Source organism: Stylophora pistillata, chromosome 3, assembly GCF_964205215.1.
Source record: "Stylophora pistillata chromosome 3, jaStyPist1.2, whole genome shotgun sequence".
NCBI lineage: Eukaryota > Metazoa > Cnidaria > Anthozoa > Scleractinia > Pocilloporidae > Stylophora > Stylophora pistillata.
This window is the reverse complement of record NC_142521.1, coordinates 24,615,408-24,630,807: the sequence shown is the minus strand read 5'-3', so window position 1 is coordinate 24,630,807 and position 15,400 is coordinate 24,615,408. Positions and strand designations below refer to the sequence as shown.

General features: G+C 37.4%; 1 protein-coding gene across 1 annotated transcript in view; it reads left to right on the top strand.

The window, feature by feature from the left end:
- The window catches only part of LOC111332975 (uncharacterized), a 48,562-nt gene that overhangs the window by 25,455 nt on the left and 7,707 nt on the right, over nt 1–15,400 (top strand). Inside the window, exons 25-42 of the mRNA XM_088753436.1 lie at nt 57–123; nt 407–473; nt 847–935; nt 1,187–1,313; nt 1,694–1,735; nt 2,257–2,322; nt 5,314–5,359; nt 6,644–7,015; nt 7,662–7,814; nt 9,038–9,115; nt 10,495–10,604; nt 10,750–10,933; nt 11,277–11,612; nt 12,264–12,331; nt 12,677–12,829; nt 13,694–13,774; nt 14,648–14,747; nt 14,980–15,120. Of these exons, the coding sequence (XP_088609562.1) occupies nt 57–123; nt 407–473; nt 847–935; nt 1,187–1,313; nt 1,694–1,735; nt 2,257–2,322; nt 5,314–5,359; nt 6,644–7,015; nt 7,662–7,814; nt 9,038–9,115; nt 10,495–10,604; nt 10,750–10,933; nt 11,277–11,612; nt 12,264–12,331; nt 12,677–12,829; nt 13,694–13,774; nt 14,648–14,747; nt 14,980–15,120 (2,280 nt within the window). The remainder of the gene's footprint in view (nt 1–56; nt 124–406; nt 474–846; nt 936–1,186; nt 1,314–1,693; nt 1,736–2,256; nt 2,323–5,313; nt 5,360–6,643; nt 7,016–7,661; nt 7,815–9,037; nt 9,116–10,494; nt 10,605–10,749; nt 10,934–11,276; nt 11,613–12,263; nt 12,332–12,676; nt 12,830–13,693; nt 13,775–14,647; nt 14,748–14,979; nt 15,121–15,400) is intronic.

Below are 15,400 nucleotides of genomic sequence, written 5' to 3'. Positions count from 1 at the left end.
CCAAGCCATTAACACAGGATAAAACAATCCAATCTCCTTTTCCTCACCTCCTCCAGGAGTACCAGCTGTGATAGTTGCAGTATCAGCGACCGTATATAATGAAGGATACGGCACATCAAAATTGTAAGTGAAGTTGTCGATGCGCAAATTCAGACACCAAACAAACACGTCTCCATTTATCTTATATTTCTGACGCACTTTTTTTTTTTTCTGTTAACTTTCTAAACTGTATGTTATTATTTTGATATACCTTTTACGTTGGGAAGTGACAGTGTGATCAATAACTCATTGATTTGAACAAAGGTTAGGATAAGTAGCATTTGTTATAATGTCAATGTCGGTTGTACACAAATTTTCCCGACGTATTGCATCATAATTAATGAGCTTTCGAATTCTCCAATTTCAGTTGTTGGTTAAGCCTTGAAGGAGACTTCATTTGGGCATTTCTCACTCCTGTTGTGGTGATAGTATTGGTAAGCTGCATCCGACTCAATTCACCCGAGTGTCGTGGAGAGTAAGATTTACCAACAATGTTCTTCTAAGGAGCCTTTTACTGGGATTGTCCATCTTCTATAGCACTTTAATTCAAACGACGTTTTGCACCAAGAGAGTTATCTGTGGACAAAACTTCACTAATACTGAATTCTGTTCAGCACGTACATGCAATTAACAGATATTGCTGTTAATAAGTGCCTCTACCTTTTTTTTCTTCTAATGATTCCACAACAGGAAATGATGACAGGTTACAATCAATATATTGTTTAGCCCATGCTGACGACTTCAACAATAGTTCTCTTTGATGAAAGTTGGTTCATTAATCAATTTATTCAAATTTCCTTCTTCTAGATAAATGCTTTCGTTTTGGTTGCTATAACGGCTGTTCGTATCTCCCTCAAAGATAATCCATTGACACCTCATGAAAATAGAAAGTTCAAGTAAGTAAACCGAACAGATATATGTTTACGCCTATAACGATTAGAAGTAGCCATGAATCCATTTACAAAAAACATTTGAAAGTAGCTAAAACCAAGTTAACCGCATTTCATCTACAGTTAATCATTAACTGTAAACACGTACTATAAAAATTATAATCAACGTAAATAAAAGGTTCTCATTTTATTTGAGCCACTGAGTCGAGTTTTAACCTATTTTTCGCTAAATAATTTTTTTCTGCCTTTTACCTTAGTGCCGCTCTTAAAACCGTCGTAGTGTTGTTTCCTCTGCTTGGTTTGAGCTGGTTCTTTGGTTTCATGTGGGTTTTGACAAGTAGCCGGCCGTTTCTGTACGCTTTTGTAATACTCTCTTCTCTTCAGGTCGGTGGTTTATTTTGTATTCATCTCCTATTTGAACACACCAGACCTTTCTTTTTCATTCTTTTTACTGATACCAACTGTAAGGTGCAAGATGCTAACATTGCTTATAATGATATCAATAGTTGAGAATGTACATTTTGTAAAAAAAAAAAAACCAACAATCGTGGGATAGTTAAAAAGGAAACGTTTATACCAAAGAATCATGGAAATTTGCTTCAAACAGGGTATGGGTATAACAGGAATACCCAACTTGAGCAATAACGTAGGTTTCAGATGTTTTTAATTTGTTACTCAGTTAACCACGTTAATTCGTGGTAAAGACAGAAACCTGATTTTGATTTTTTTTTCTTGAAATTACGTTCTTTTTGTAATAAAAATAGGGCGTCTTCATTTTGTTATTTCACTGCATCGGAAACAGGGAGGTAAGGATATATTTTTTTTAGAAAAAAGGTTAATTCAAAGTTAAATATTACGACTGATGAGGATATCAATCACTGTGTTGTTCCACCAAACCCATCGACAACCATTAAGACACGTATCATAGGCGTGGTGTATCACTTGACTTATTAAATACATGACTTATCAGATGCGTGTTCAGGGGGGTGATCAGGGTGCTGATGGCTCCCTCTCAGCCAAAGAAAACTCGTCATTTCTGATATGTCTGAGAAAGCAATTCGATACGTTTAAAAATGCCAGTAAGACAGTAATGTTAAACTCCTCTGACCGAAAAATCCTCCCAGGGTTTACTTTTAAAAACTTTTGTATGAATGATGGGGTAAGTAAACTCTTCGTTTTTGAGTTGAAAATTATATAGAGGGCAGGTAGGATTTGTACTATTTTTCTTTTTTTAAATGTCTTCAAGAGCTCACCAGGTTTTCAGTTCTCTTGTTCAAATATTGTTCACCATGAAAGAGATTACGAAGCTATCGTTTACCAATTCTAGGTGCGCAGTTCGATAAAACAAATCAAAGACCGTCATTCGTTGGAGTCAAGTATTCGACATGAACAAGTAAGTAATTTTTGGAGGTTAATTTTTTCACCCAGTTTCGAGAAGGTTACAGTAATACAAATTCTAGACCTTTTCTAATAGCAATTTCATCGTTATATCACCTTTAGAAATTCAGGGAAGGGCAGAGAAACGACAAAAGCTCAAATGGAGCCAATTACGCAGAGAGCAGAGTACTGTTAACAAAAGTCTCGGGACTAAAGAAAAGCAAAGAACAAGTTGAAAAGGCAACAGATGTATGAGAAAACAGCCAAGGGAAACTTTTAAACCTAAATTCATGTACAAAAACTCCGGGAACTGCCAAAGTCAGAATGAAGTGAATCGCCGGGGGTACCTCGGTAACAGCCACTAACCAGCCAGGAAGCAGTGACAAAACTTGCAATCTTGAGGAAGGACTTAATAAAGTCAAGGTGATCAAACGATTCCGATATTTATGGGGCCATTCCTCATCTAGCTGTGGTCCTCTACTGTACGCTTCATTTATTAGGCCTTAACCTGTGTAAATTTTTGCTACCTTTTAACATTCAGCAGAACGCCATCCGGCGCTACATAGCTGGTCATATCTTCATAAGAGTTTTGATTGCAGATGGATTTCCCGTTAAAACAGTTGCACCTAAACGAAGAAAATTAGACAACTTAAATGGCCCAGTTAAACTCTGCGAAGGGCATTAGAATCTCTTGATTAGTTTAAATGAATATAACTTGTTACCTCACCTTACGAAACTGAAAATCGATTGAAGAGAGCAGCCCTGTTGAAATTAAATAAGAGATTGCCTTGCTTTCATTTCCACTGGTTTGTTAAAGAACCTCCACGCATTACTGTTTTGATGACCTTGAACTTCCTTTTGTTTTAATTGAAGATAACGCCATAGGAGTTTACTTAGGGCCAGAATTGGAATCTAGTCCACTGGCGTATGTCCTTATTTACACCCGTCTTAACGATGATGCTCGAGAAACTAAACTGGGTTAATTAAGAGTCACTACTGAGGTATCAGAATTTTAACTATATGACTGAGATGTGGCAATGATACGATACCTTTTAGTATTTTTTGTTAGCGATTCTTGCTACAGTAGTAGCTCATGTTGTTACACAGGGTCCTGTATATTTGTCAAATATGTCACTGAGTCATGGTGCTTCCATTCTTTGGCTCGATAGTTCGTTTTAAGGTTGGGAATGTTCAAATGTTTGGGGGACCAAACATGCTATGTTTGCACCCAATCAAATTTACATTTCTCTTCTTATTTCGAACGATTCACCTTACCTTTTATTATCAAAATGGTTTAAGAGCCGGGGTAACGGTTCTGTTTGAAACTGAAAAAGCTTGCTTGTGATTGCCAAATCACTTATTGGCATCAGAGCTTGGTATTGCTGAGAAACTCTGCTGCACATTACCCTTTTGGTAAAATCAATATGTTCCCGCTTCAGAAGCAAAAGTTTAAGGTAAATTTTCCAGTGTAAACGTAATGCAAAAAAATAAACAAAACTTAACAAACTTTGCAAAATGTCCGCCTTTATTGCGTCTACGAAGGAATGGTTAAACGCCGAAGTATTTACATTTACTACAGAAAAGGAAGATGCGGGCCTTAGCTAAATAACTGCAAATAAAAGGTGACATGTTTCAAAAAAAATTAACAATGCACCTACCTGATTTCAAGAAGACAAATATGTGTTGGTTAGCTGAAACGTACAGTACTTTAAACTTATCATAAGTCGCTCTTAACGCCTAGTAAATTCAATGCAAACATGCTTAATTTTCCAGTGATGTTTCTGATGGCTCACACAACAGTCTTCCATGAATTGGCAGTTCTATTTTTCTTACGATTTTTATAAGAGAAAAGAATTTAAATAATTTTTGGTGTGAACCAAGGGACGTTACCTGCTGTTTGTAACGGGTTAATAATTGCGAGATACTGAATGCGGCTAGAAAAAACATGATATTACAGAATATTGCAGAGTTTGCCCTGCGATATTTGTACGACAATTTTCTCTATCTGCCCCGTTGTTATCAGTCAACTCTAATAACAATGTGCGTGTAATTTTTACTTTTATTTCCGCTCTGAAAGACACGACCACGACAGAAAGTAGGAAGTTATATATTAGTTCCTTCTTGTCGCGCGACCTTGAGCTGTTTTACTTGTTTCTGTGGAAGATTTGGGCATTTTCGGATAAAATTAGTTGATATTCACAAAAGTATTCCTCGTCATTCCACAAGGTAAAAGAAGACCAGTCCAATATTGGCAGCTATTGTCTCCTGTAACAAACATTTCAAAACAAAGAATAGAGGAAAATTTAATCTTAAAATCTGACCTATCAAACTTTTTCTTCCTACACTTGTAACCCAACAAAAGAGAACTACAAATAGCTATCAACGAAAGGTAAATTCATAGAAAACATTTGACAAAAATTACAAATAGTATAGTTATATTTGACAGGACTAGCAACATGACGATCGCATGCCATTATCTAGGCACAACGCTCTCAGTTGTAACCTGATTAGTGTTTCGAGTGAGTCATTTTCTAAGAAGATTCCCTATGAAGTTCTTTTTGTTAGTATTCCTTCAGAATCACAAAAATCGCAAAGTTGATAGACCGATCCCACTGCTGTAGGTGGTGAAACCACCCACTTCAGTGCAGCAGCTGGCATGACTTGGCAAATTGAACATTTTAACCAAAGAAACGACAACAAGTGACAGCGTAATTGCTTTACCTTAAACAATGAGTAGTTAACATCCCGCTCTTGAGATATAATTGATACCACCTCGCAAGTAAACCACACATAGCAAACTTCTGTCAGCCTTTAGGAAATTTGAATCGACGGTATGGCTCCATTCGGCGCTTCTGCCTTCCTCTTCGTCCTTGTGGAGGTGAGGAGAACAAAATTTTATTTTCCACATGTGATCATACGTTTATTTTAATTTGATTTCAAAGTTCGTGCCACATCTCTAATTTTGCATTAGATCTGACCGTTTCCAATGGCTTTCTCTGGTTTTCAGACGATTTTGTTTTGGCGTGTGACAAATGCCTGCCCTGTTCCCAATGGTAAGGTTCCAAATTAAAATACAGATATCGTTTCTGATACAATTCATTACATCAGTGCCTTTTCTTCTTTGCAAAGGAAAATATTGTAATGTATTCACTGACAAATAAAACATCCTAAACCAACACACAATTGACAAATTTTGGAATATTTTTTGATAGGAGCTCTTTGCCACACCGTTTTCATTAGTTCTACACATCTCATCACAACGTTAGCGAGCTCATCTAAGATCTATTTTTTTAAATAAAATGTCTGTGGCTACCTGGAGATCATATCAGTTCAATACTTGTCACTTAAAGCTTGGGAAACTGGAAACGCCTGCGGAAATCACCCCAAGGTCTCTATGTCTTTGATTATCGTAAAACATCTGCGTTGATTCAAAGCTACTTCATTTTAAAATCAATAAAATGAACTCTTTAATTGTTACCTGAGTTTATTCCAGTTTTAATTAAAACGACTCGTGTGTCTTTTTTGTTTCTGGGGCTATGTGCTAATGTCTTTTAGCTTATTTTCTGATAATTTTGTGACGGAAGCAATAAATACATCTAGGTGCAAACTATCCATCGAACTCCAAAGGAAAGTTCATTTGCTTTTGTTTGCTTTAACTTTCATTACTTGTTTGATAAACTGCGCAACAGTTTCGCAGTATCTATTGTTGGAAAAAAAAACACTATTTAAATTATCTTGTAAATTTTTCCCTCAGCACATCCCTTTGAATAGGAGCCCCGCCATCGAATGAACATCAAAAAATTTCTTTCATATCGCACTAAAAAATTTACCAACTTCTTAATTCATTAACACCAATTTCTTTCGCGACCGCTTCGAAAACGTACAGATATTTCTATAAAATTTCTTTCATATCGGACTAAAAAATTTACCAACTTCTTAATTCATTAACATCAATTTCTTTCGCGATCGCTTCGAAAACGTACAGATGAAGGAAAAATAGCGGTTCTGCAGAACAGAAACATTGTGGATCATATTAACCTTGGGCCGACCGTTTGGAGAGAGTGATGTCTTGAAAATGGAGCTACCAATATAATGGATAATGCTGCTCCGGTTTCAATTAACAGTTCGTTCAAAGAATTGCCAAATAAGAAAATTACGCTCGCTCGCTCGCTCGCAGCGTTCTTTTAAGCTTAATTTAGAAACTCTCTGCGGTGGCCAGCTATGATTTAGAAAATTAAATCATCTTGTAATACCCCCCTCACCCCCCCCCCCCCCCCCCCCATAGCACAACCACAGTTTCTATTGAAACTAATTACACCCTTCATTGTTTTCTACAGGTGAGTTAACCTACAACTCAGTGTTGGAGTGTTTGTCAATCGATACAGGAAACGAAACAAGAACGCCGTCCATCACAGTGACCTCATGCCAGGATGGCAGCCGTTTATTCACACACCTTGGCTGCTCATCAAATCATTATTTTCCTTTTAATGGTTCACTATGGAATTATCAAGTTGCTCGCTTCAAATTCGACGGCAACATAGTCATAACAAATCTTGTTCACTTAAGAGGGACGAACGCCCTATCGTTGACCGGAGATAATATAACTATAGATTTGAACGGTGTTTTGAAAGTTGATGTAAATGCTGTGCCTTCGTCACATAAAGAAACAAGATTAGTTGGAGGTTTTGTCACTGCAATTGGTGCAAATGGTTAGTGTAGAAAAGTACATTTGTCTTTTAGAGAAAGAAAACTAGGAAAGCCTGATATACTTCATCACAACTTTCTTCTCCTCCTTTGCGCTGATCATGTTTCTATGTCGCATTTTTCTCTTCTTCTTTGATGAAAGCTACGACAATCTCAGCCTTTTAAGACTCTATTGTAAATTATGCTTTTTTTAACCCAAGAATGCTGAATAGCTTTAAAGTCGTTACCAAACTAAGCTAAAAGATTTACAAGTTTATCTCCGTTTACGTTTGTTATTACCTTTATATCTGTTAATCTACTGTTTAAGTCTAAGGAGTAATATTCAAATTGTATTATTCGATATGAAAAAAATGTTATGTAACAAAATAATGTATTAAGTTTATGTTCCATGCATGCACATTTGATTTTCTCTTTACGCCTATATGAAAAAGCTGTTTTAACTTGGTACAAAAAAAACTAATAAAGAACCTTTTACGATCGATATTCCGATAGTGAGGCAAAAGAGTTTTATCTTAGACCTGTTTCAGCACGTTTCCAAAGGCCATGGAATTATATTCTGTGGGTTTTTCTGTACAAGCTAAAATGGATTTATATATTTCTATTACTTTGTGCCGATTTGGTTGAACACTTGTCTCTTACCTCGTCCTGCAGGTAATCCTTACGGAGGACCGGGACGGGGATTGTATTACAATAAAGAAGCAGGAGGGGCTGGTCATGGTGGTTACGGGAAAGGAGAGAGAAAGTATTCGTACAGCAAGCCATACGGTCTCAAAGATACCGACCACTATTTGGGAGGAAGCACAGGTATAGTGAATACTTGCGTTAAAGCCTCGGCGTAATAATATAGCTCAGGCATCTGATGATCTTCCCGTCTAAGATTAAGGTATATCATGATCACCTAAAATTCGTAGATCTATAAAAAGTGATCGGCCGACAGGATATTAACAGATTACTATACTATAAAACCAATTGGAGCCCGGCGAAAAAATCATCAAAATTAAGTAACAGAGAACAGAAAACATCTTTTTTATCCTTTTAAAAAAAAAAGATAGCTTTAGACTTTTTGGCTAAGAAATCCGAAGAGGGCTAAAATTCGCGCATGTTAAGAATCAAGTATTCCCTTACCGTATAATGACGGTTGTCATCAAACAGAATAGGTAGCAAACTTTTATCGTTATGAAATTAAATTCATCTTAGAAAAAGAGTACTTATGGAAATTGGTTTTTAAAGTGAGGCTTTCCAGGCGCAAAGCGTGAATAGTGATGAATAGTTTTTGGTTGTATTTGAGCATGAAGGGATAATGAGCGATGAGAATGGATGATACTGCGATCGTAAATAGTTTTAGCCAGAAGCCTTTTCCAGCTCTCAGAGAGCCCTCAGCTAAGGCCTTGCTGCTGCATGTGGCTACACTATATTTGTAGAGCACAGCGCCTGGAACGAAAAATTTTGTGGGACAGGGGGCAGTTTAGCAGGAATATGAAGAAACGGATCTCATTCCTCCAAGTAAAACCCACGACGAAGTCATTGGTTATATGATGGAGGGATTAGCCTTCGATCGCGTGGCTGCTTTACTGAATTAGTACTCTCGACGGACAACTCTTCACTGAACATGGGGGATGGTTTCCGCCAAGATTGTCGAAATGTTAGTAACTGGCACTGACAACAGTCCTTCTCAAGACTACACTCACCGCACAATCAAACTACCTGTTCATAAGCTACAATTATAGCTCCAGTCACTTGTCAAAGAACAGGCACAAAAAGTAAGGAGATGGAGAAAAGAATTTCTTCCATCATTCCCGCCTCTCAGGCAGAATGTTGCTATTTCACTCGGCTGTCACCTTACTGTGGTGAAAAATTCCCCGCCATAGTAAGCTACTGACGACAATTTATGCAAATACTTTTAGAAGAATAATAACCCAGAGATAACCAGTTAGCACTACAGCGTATTTACCTTGTAGCTTCAATCACTGACTTTATCATCCATTAGTTAGTTTATTATTTTTTTATTATTAATCAATTGTTTACAGGAGCATTTACAGGTTCAAATGCGCCAGGGTTTGGAGGACAAGCAATTGAACTGAATGCTACTGGAAAGATAGAGATGAGTAAGTCCAATCTGATCTTTAGGTTCCTTCAAAATAAGACGTCCTTACGAAACGAGTTACAACCTTTCCGTATCAACTTGGTGAAAGAAATCCTTGGCCGAGTCATATTCTAGGTTTACATTGACCGGGACCATTTGATTTCTGTTGTAGCCCAGCATTCTTTACTCGGGGAACATGATAGTACCTTCTTTCCGGCCCCGGAAAGAGTAACATTTTCGTAAGTGTAGTGTTTCCGGCCCGACATTTGACCGATTTACTTGAGATATCAATGAAACGCGAAGTTACATGTACAAAGTGGCGTCCTATTCAGGATCTTTGCTGTCTGCCCCGTAAAATAGGTATTTGGTATTTGCCTCCCTCTCCATCTCCTAGGTAACACAAACGAAGTTTCATCAGTTCTTTCAGCGCAAGTTGTCAACTTCACCAAATCTTAGCCAAACCTCTGACCATATTCTCCTATAGTCCCTCCACTACGATCACTGCAACATGTCGACCATAACTTTACATTGTGTACACAGGACTCTTCATTTATAAGTCTAGTTTACCGGATGCAAACACGAGCTTTAGAGCATAAAAATGTTTACACATGCAATAGGCATACACACAAGCATAAGATGAGACATGTGCTATAGCGCGATTACCCTTCATTGTAAACGATTTCAATTATGATTCCCAACATTATTTGAAAACATATCATTTTGATCCCACAAATAGTTACGAAGCCGGTGAAGGCAGACAGATATTACATATAAAAGACAAAACACATAATAAACACCAACAACTTCGATGATAAATTGTAACGATTTAACAAGTTATGGCATCGATTTAATGAGGAAAATTTGACAAGCTATCAGTTCAGTGAATTGACGGTTTGATGAAAGGTTTTTTGCAAGTGAGCTTAATGCTAAAAAAAACCATAACTTCTCAGCTTTCTGAACATTTGTCACAAGCTTGGGATAAAGGGAAATCTAAGCCAGTAAATGAGGTACATATAGGGGCTAGGGATCGAACAGCAATCAGTTCTGATTTTGCGGTCAAATTTTCTGCCAACAGAACGAAAGATAATTTGTACGCTTTGCTTGATTCGTTGGCGTCGTTGTATCGTACTTGTTAGCGAGGATCATCCAAGAGTACACACACGCACGCGTGCAAGGCGTTTATGCTTACGTAACAGTGATTTACGCGTTATGCATGAGTGATACTGCTACAAAGTAACACAAGAACCCCTCCGTTAACTTCTCTGAAGAAAAGTAAGGGCGAAGCTACTTTGTCAGGGCACGACGGTCTTCATATCCCAATAGCTCAACTCAATACAACACGGAGATAACAAAAGCTATAGCTCCACGTTTCATTAGAAAACATCTCTTACTTCTCGCCAGGAGGTTCCATAGAAGCGAATGCCATATCCAATTCAGTTCTTTCAAGCATTTCCAGCAACGAGAAAATAGGAGGAAATTCTGGTGGTTTAGTAAGACTAGTGGCTGAAACGGTAAGTTGAAATGGTGTAGCACTAACTGCCAATTAAAATCGACACGGCAGTGGGGAAATTCGTTACAAAAGCAGCTAAATCATACTTAACTAATCAGGAAAATGTTAAAGTACAAATTAAACGGTCAATTTTGTCTTAATCGTAGGTCCATATTTCGCATGGAGCAAGGATATATGTCAAAGGCAGTAAGGGGATTTGCAATAACAACAGGTGTGGTGGTGGAAGTGGAGGGATAGTACAGATCATATCCCCTTCGGGATTCATCGCCCCGAACGCCACTATCTTAGGTGGCATTGATGGAGCAGAGAATGGTTTCCTATACATTAAGGGTGAGTGATTACCATACACATGTTAGCGATACGAAAAAATCAAACCAACGCTCTACGATGCGCATTCGTCAGAAATCATATGGAGCAACCTTCGTCTACGATGCTCGCTAATGAGTAATATTGCACTACATGGATTCAGTTCGTCTGCATGAATAGTCTCAGGGTTGACTCAATACAGAGTCAGTCTTTTCTTCTCTTCATTGATTACTATGCAAAACATCTTGTTGACCAGCAGCTGGTAGAATCTTCAAATCTTACGGCTATTTTAAATAATTATAAGCCATATAACCGGCTGATTGCAGCACTGAATTAAAAGAACCACTCTAATAAATGTTATCTGCAGGTATCAAGGAAGGCCAGTTTGAAAAATTTCCTCATAATCCCTTTTCTTGGGGACAAAGGGCTCCATCTGCAAGAACACTAATTTCGTGTGCGCGTACAGCAATTCCTACCGGTACATTTTCGAGCCATTCATCTATTCAAACAACTACAGCGAAAAGTACTATTTCGACGATGACATTCCATACCACATCAAAGGTTTCCAGCTCAGGTAAATTAAATAAGACCACAAGATATGCACAAGACATCTCAACGATAACATCACACCAAACCTCTCCAGCCCGCGTAGCAAGCGGTTCGTCGCTTCAGCCTCAACATCCCACAGAGTCAAGCATAAATGGTTGGTAGATAAATACATTATTATGACGCACACTAAAATTTCAAAGTTTAAGATTATCGATAGCTGGTTATTTTAAACCTCACCCCTCTTTCAAACTGGTGTGAAGGGCGTCAATTCATCAGGTCTCGGTGCATTTTGTGGCAGCTGGAAGAAAAGGATTTTAGAGGAAAAGTTAAAAAAAACTTAATAGGTGAAAAGTCTCGGGCGTATGGAACAGTTTGATATATAATTTGTGAAAAAATCACCCAACTTTAAACGACATCTACATAAAACGTTCCTAGCGTCGTTGCTTTCAAAGTTATTATCTGGATGATCAAGTAACGGACTTCATGAACGCTTTTCGCCATATCTGTTTTTCCCTTTGATGAATTTTTTTTAATTTCTCCAATTTAAAGGGAATACTTTGTTTACCAAAATTATGCACAAAAAAAAAAGAAAGAAAAGAAAAAAAAAAGGGACACCGTGCCTGTTTAAGAGCTAAAGACTATCGCAGCCTTTAACCTGGTCCATTGACTGCGCGCGCTTATTCGCCTGATTACGTGTTTCTTATGCGCAGCGTAGGATGCGCAGTGCAATATTGAGGAATCACCTGAAACAACTTTGTACTCATAGTACATTCAATTTTGAAATACGGTTGTTTTACTGTTACAGTGCCGCCTTTTAAGAAAGAAACCGTTGATGATTTACAACAACTTCTTGAAAAAGTAAAGTCGTACAAGGTAAGGATGAAAGACTCTTTTTCTGTTAGTTCATGGTAATCATCATACAGAGACATTTTTAACCTGTTTCTTTTTCCCTTCCAAAGACTACCACCGTCTGAAAATAGAATATAATGCAACATACAACACTGTACTAGACATATTTTTATCCCTTAGGAAAGTACCACGTGAATGCACAGAGTATGTCTAAGTGAATAAGTTACTGACGAGTTTGTTTTATTCAGATTACAATTATTTTTTGATGACTTTTTGATTCGATGGCCATAGACAACTTAACGTAGGGACCCCGTTATGTAACGCGAAATTTCATTCTAAAGTCTTGCTTTTCAACTTTTTTTTTTTAAGGAGAATAATGCCAACGTTCCCAATCAGCTGGAAACCATAACACAGTTTCTGGAATCGTTCAGAACTTTAACGGTTGTCGGGAACTTAACAACGAACATTATAAGAATCAGCATATCCTTGATTGGAGAGTTAAATGAACTGATGTTATCCGAGGTAATGTCGGACCGTCACTCTGAATTATAGGTAAACTAGGTATGAATAAGCACTTTGCACACGTTTTACGGAGGAAAACAAGTCATGGTTTGTTAAAGACTGTAACACCCAGGAAATACTTGAATATGTCAATACTACTGTACTTGGGGCGATATGAACAACGAAAGTTCAAATGAGTTTCAGTTCAGGGCGCCGTACAATTCTCCTAACCGAATCACTCGGAGTTGAACGGGAAAGATATGTTTGCCAAAAGAAAAATGCGGTGCATCATTTGTACGAAACATTTAAGCTGAGATAATAATAGAAACACTAAAATTGTCCGAGCCTAGGGTCTGGACGACCAGTCTCAACGCTAGCTCAAAGTACATTGTTCGAGACAAAATCAACTACTCAACTGACTTGTTCCAATAGCGACGATATCCAGCCTACACAAAAATGAACCGTGCATTGTTAAAATGATTCAGCAAAGTGTCGTGTAATAGCCTGCTATGTAAAAGTGGGGTTTTTCTCCCTTACATTGCGATATTTCAAAGTAGCACTCGAGTTTTTTAAAAATTCTTTTACTTGCGCATTTTACTTCATATCATCATTTTTTTCTTCATTTCACCCCACGATAGCTAATTAAAATCATTTTGTGTAGTTTAGACCATGTATCTTAGTTCTTCTGTTGCCATATTTATATTGGTGAAAAACTTCATTCTTGCGGTGTAAACTAAAATATAAGAAAAAGAAATTAAGGTAATAAAAAACTAGATCAGATTTATGCGCGTTTTTACAATCTATGTACATGTACATATAAGTTGATTGTCTAAGCCGCAAAAATCCCTTAACTGAAGTTTTCACCATTGCTTTTATTTTTCTTAGAAGCTCATTTCTAATTTACTCAACACTATTGATGAACTTTTGGACTATAAACACACAGCAGTATGGCGCAGCAGCGGAATGGTGAGGATATTATAATTTCTGAACAGCAAATAATTTACTTATTTGACCACGCATCTTGAACACATAACTTAAGCAAACACAGTAACGTGTTGATTAATATTGGATTTGATTAAGATTCATTGAAACAAACTGAACCATTGATTAACAAGTTACTACGTCTAAGTAAGAAGTTTGTTTCGTTTAGTGCAGCATGTAAACCAGTCCTCAAAGAATCACGGAAGCTGTAATTTTAATCAAATATGTCCATAGCACTCTGAGCAGTTATTTAAATGAATACGAGTATTCAAGGTAGTCCAGGATGAATTGCTTTATGTTGTCAGCACTCTTTCATCTTTAAACTTTAAGTAAATACATGTACGGGGCAAATTCTTCAGGAACATATCAGTTTCTTAAATTTGCAATGAATAATTATGTCTCAACTCATATTAACCTGATCTTGGACACAAAAGATCAATTCAACCTGATCTACATGAATTTCGTGTCTCAGGCTCAGAAAATCAAGATGTCATAGTCTACTGTACCGTCCCAATGAATTTTTCTCCCTGAGGTTAAGGGTAAAGTAATTTAAAGGGATACACAGCTATACTGGCTCGAGATTTCTTTCGAAATAGTTAGCTCACGAAAAAGGAGCGAATAGTTTATGGCCCAGAGGTTCGTAAGGGTTCCCGTGTTTCAATTTCTGCGATAAACACACGGGAAAAAGACAATTCAATAAACTTCTGTACCATCGAGGTTCTCTAGATGTGATAGAATTAATGTACATGTTGAGCAATGGAATATAATATTACCAACTTCAATTTCAAATTTTTAAACGTCGGCTAAAACTCAAAGGCCATAGGAGCTAAAGATCATTAACTTTCTCCCAACTAACAGTTCATGGATCTTGTGGAAGTTGTGGAAAAGACAGCTTCCTTAGCAATGAATTATACGTCTGCCACCAACCAAAGCGTGATGTTAATCAAGAGAAACCTGGGTGAGAAATAACTTTCTTTTTGAACGAAAGGCATATCAAATATCCTCTAATCAACTAGGAAAAAAAAGATTTTCGACTGGAAAAGGGATATTCCCCAACATCATGCCAGCTAAGACCTCAGAGTTTACAGTGTTTAATCATCTCAATTATCTTGTGCAGTTGTCTTAAACACTTGGCTTGTATTCTGAAGTTGATTTATCATATCACTCTGGAAACTCCTTTTTCTTCTTAGAAATACATTCAATAATGCAATACGTCAATCCAAACAGCAATGTGACTATTCCCAATTCTAACAAACAACCTCGGTCAACACCTTTAATAACTCTTCAAGCAAGCGGATTACCCATGGACATCATTAAAGAAACAAAAGAAGGTAGGAGGTCAATTATTCGCTGCAGGACTCACTCTATACCAAAATATCATAGTTTGTAAACTTCCATTCTGCCAAAAATACTGCGACTGAAAACCACGACAGAATCTTTGAAAACACTGTCCAAGGGATTGAAGTTCTCAACGCAGAGGTGTGAGTATGGTCACCGGTAACAGCATTGCGAACTGTTCAGTGAAATTTCGCTAAACAGTTGTATATGCAAGTGTTGTGCCGGGAGTGTCAAACATCCATGCTGTCGTTAACATTTTCTTGGTAATAACTT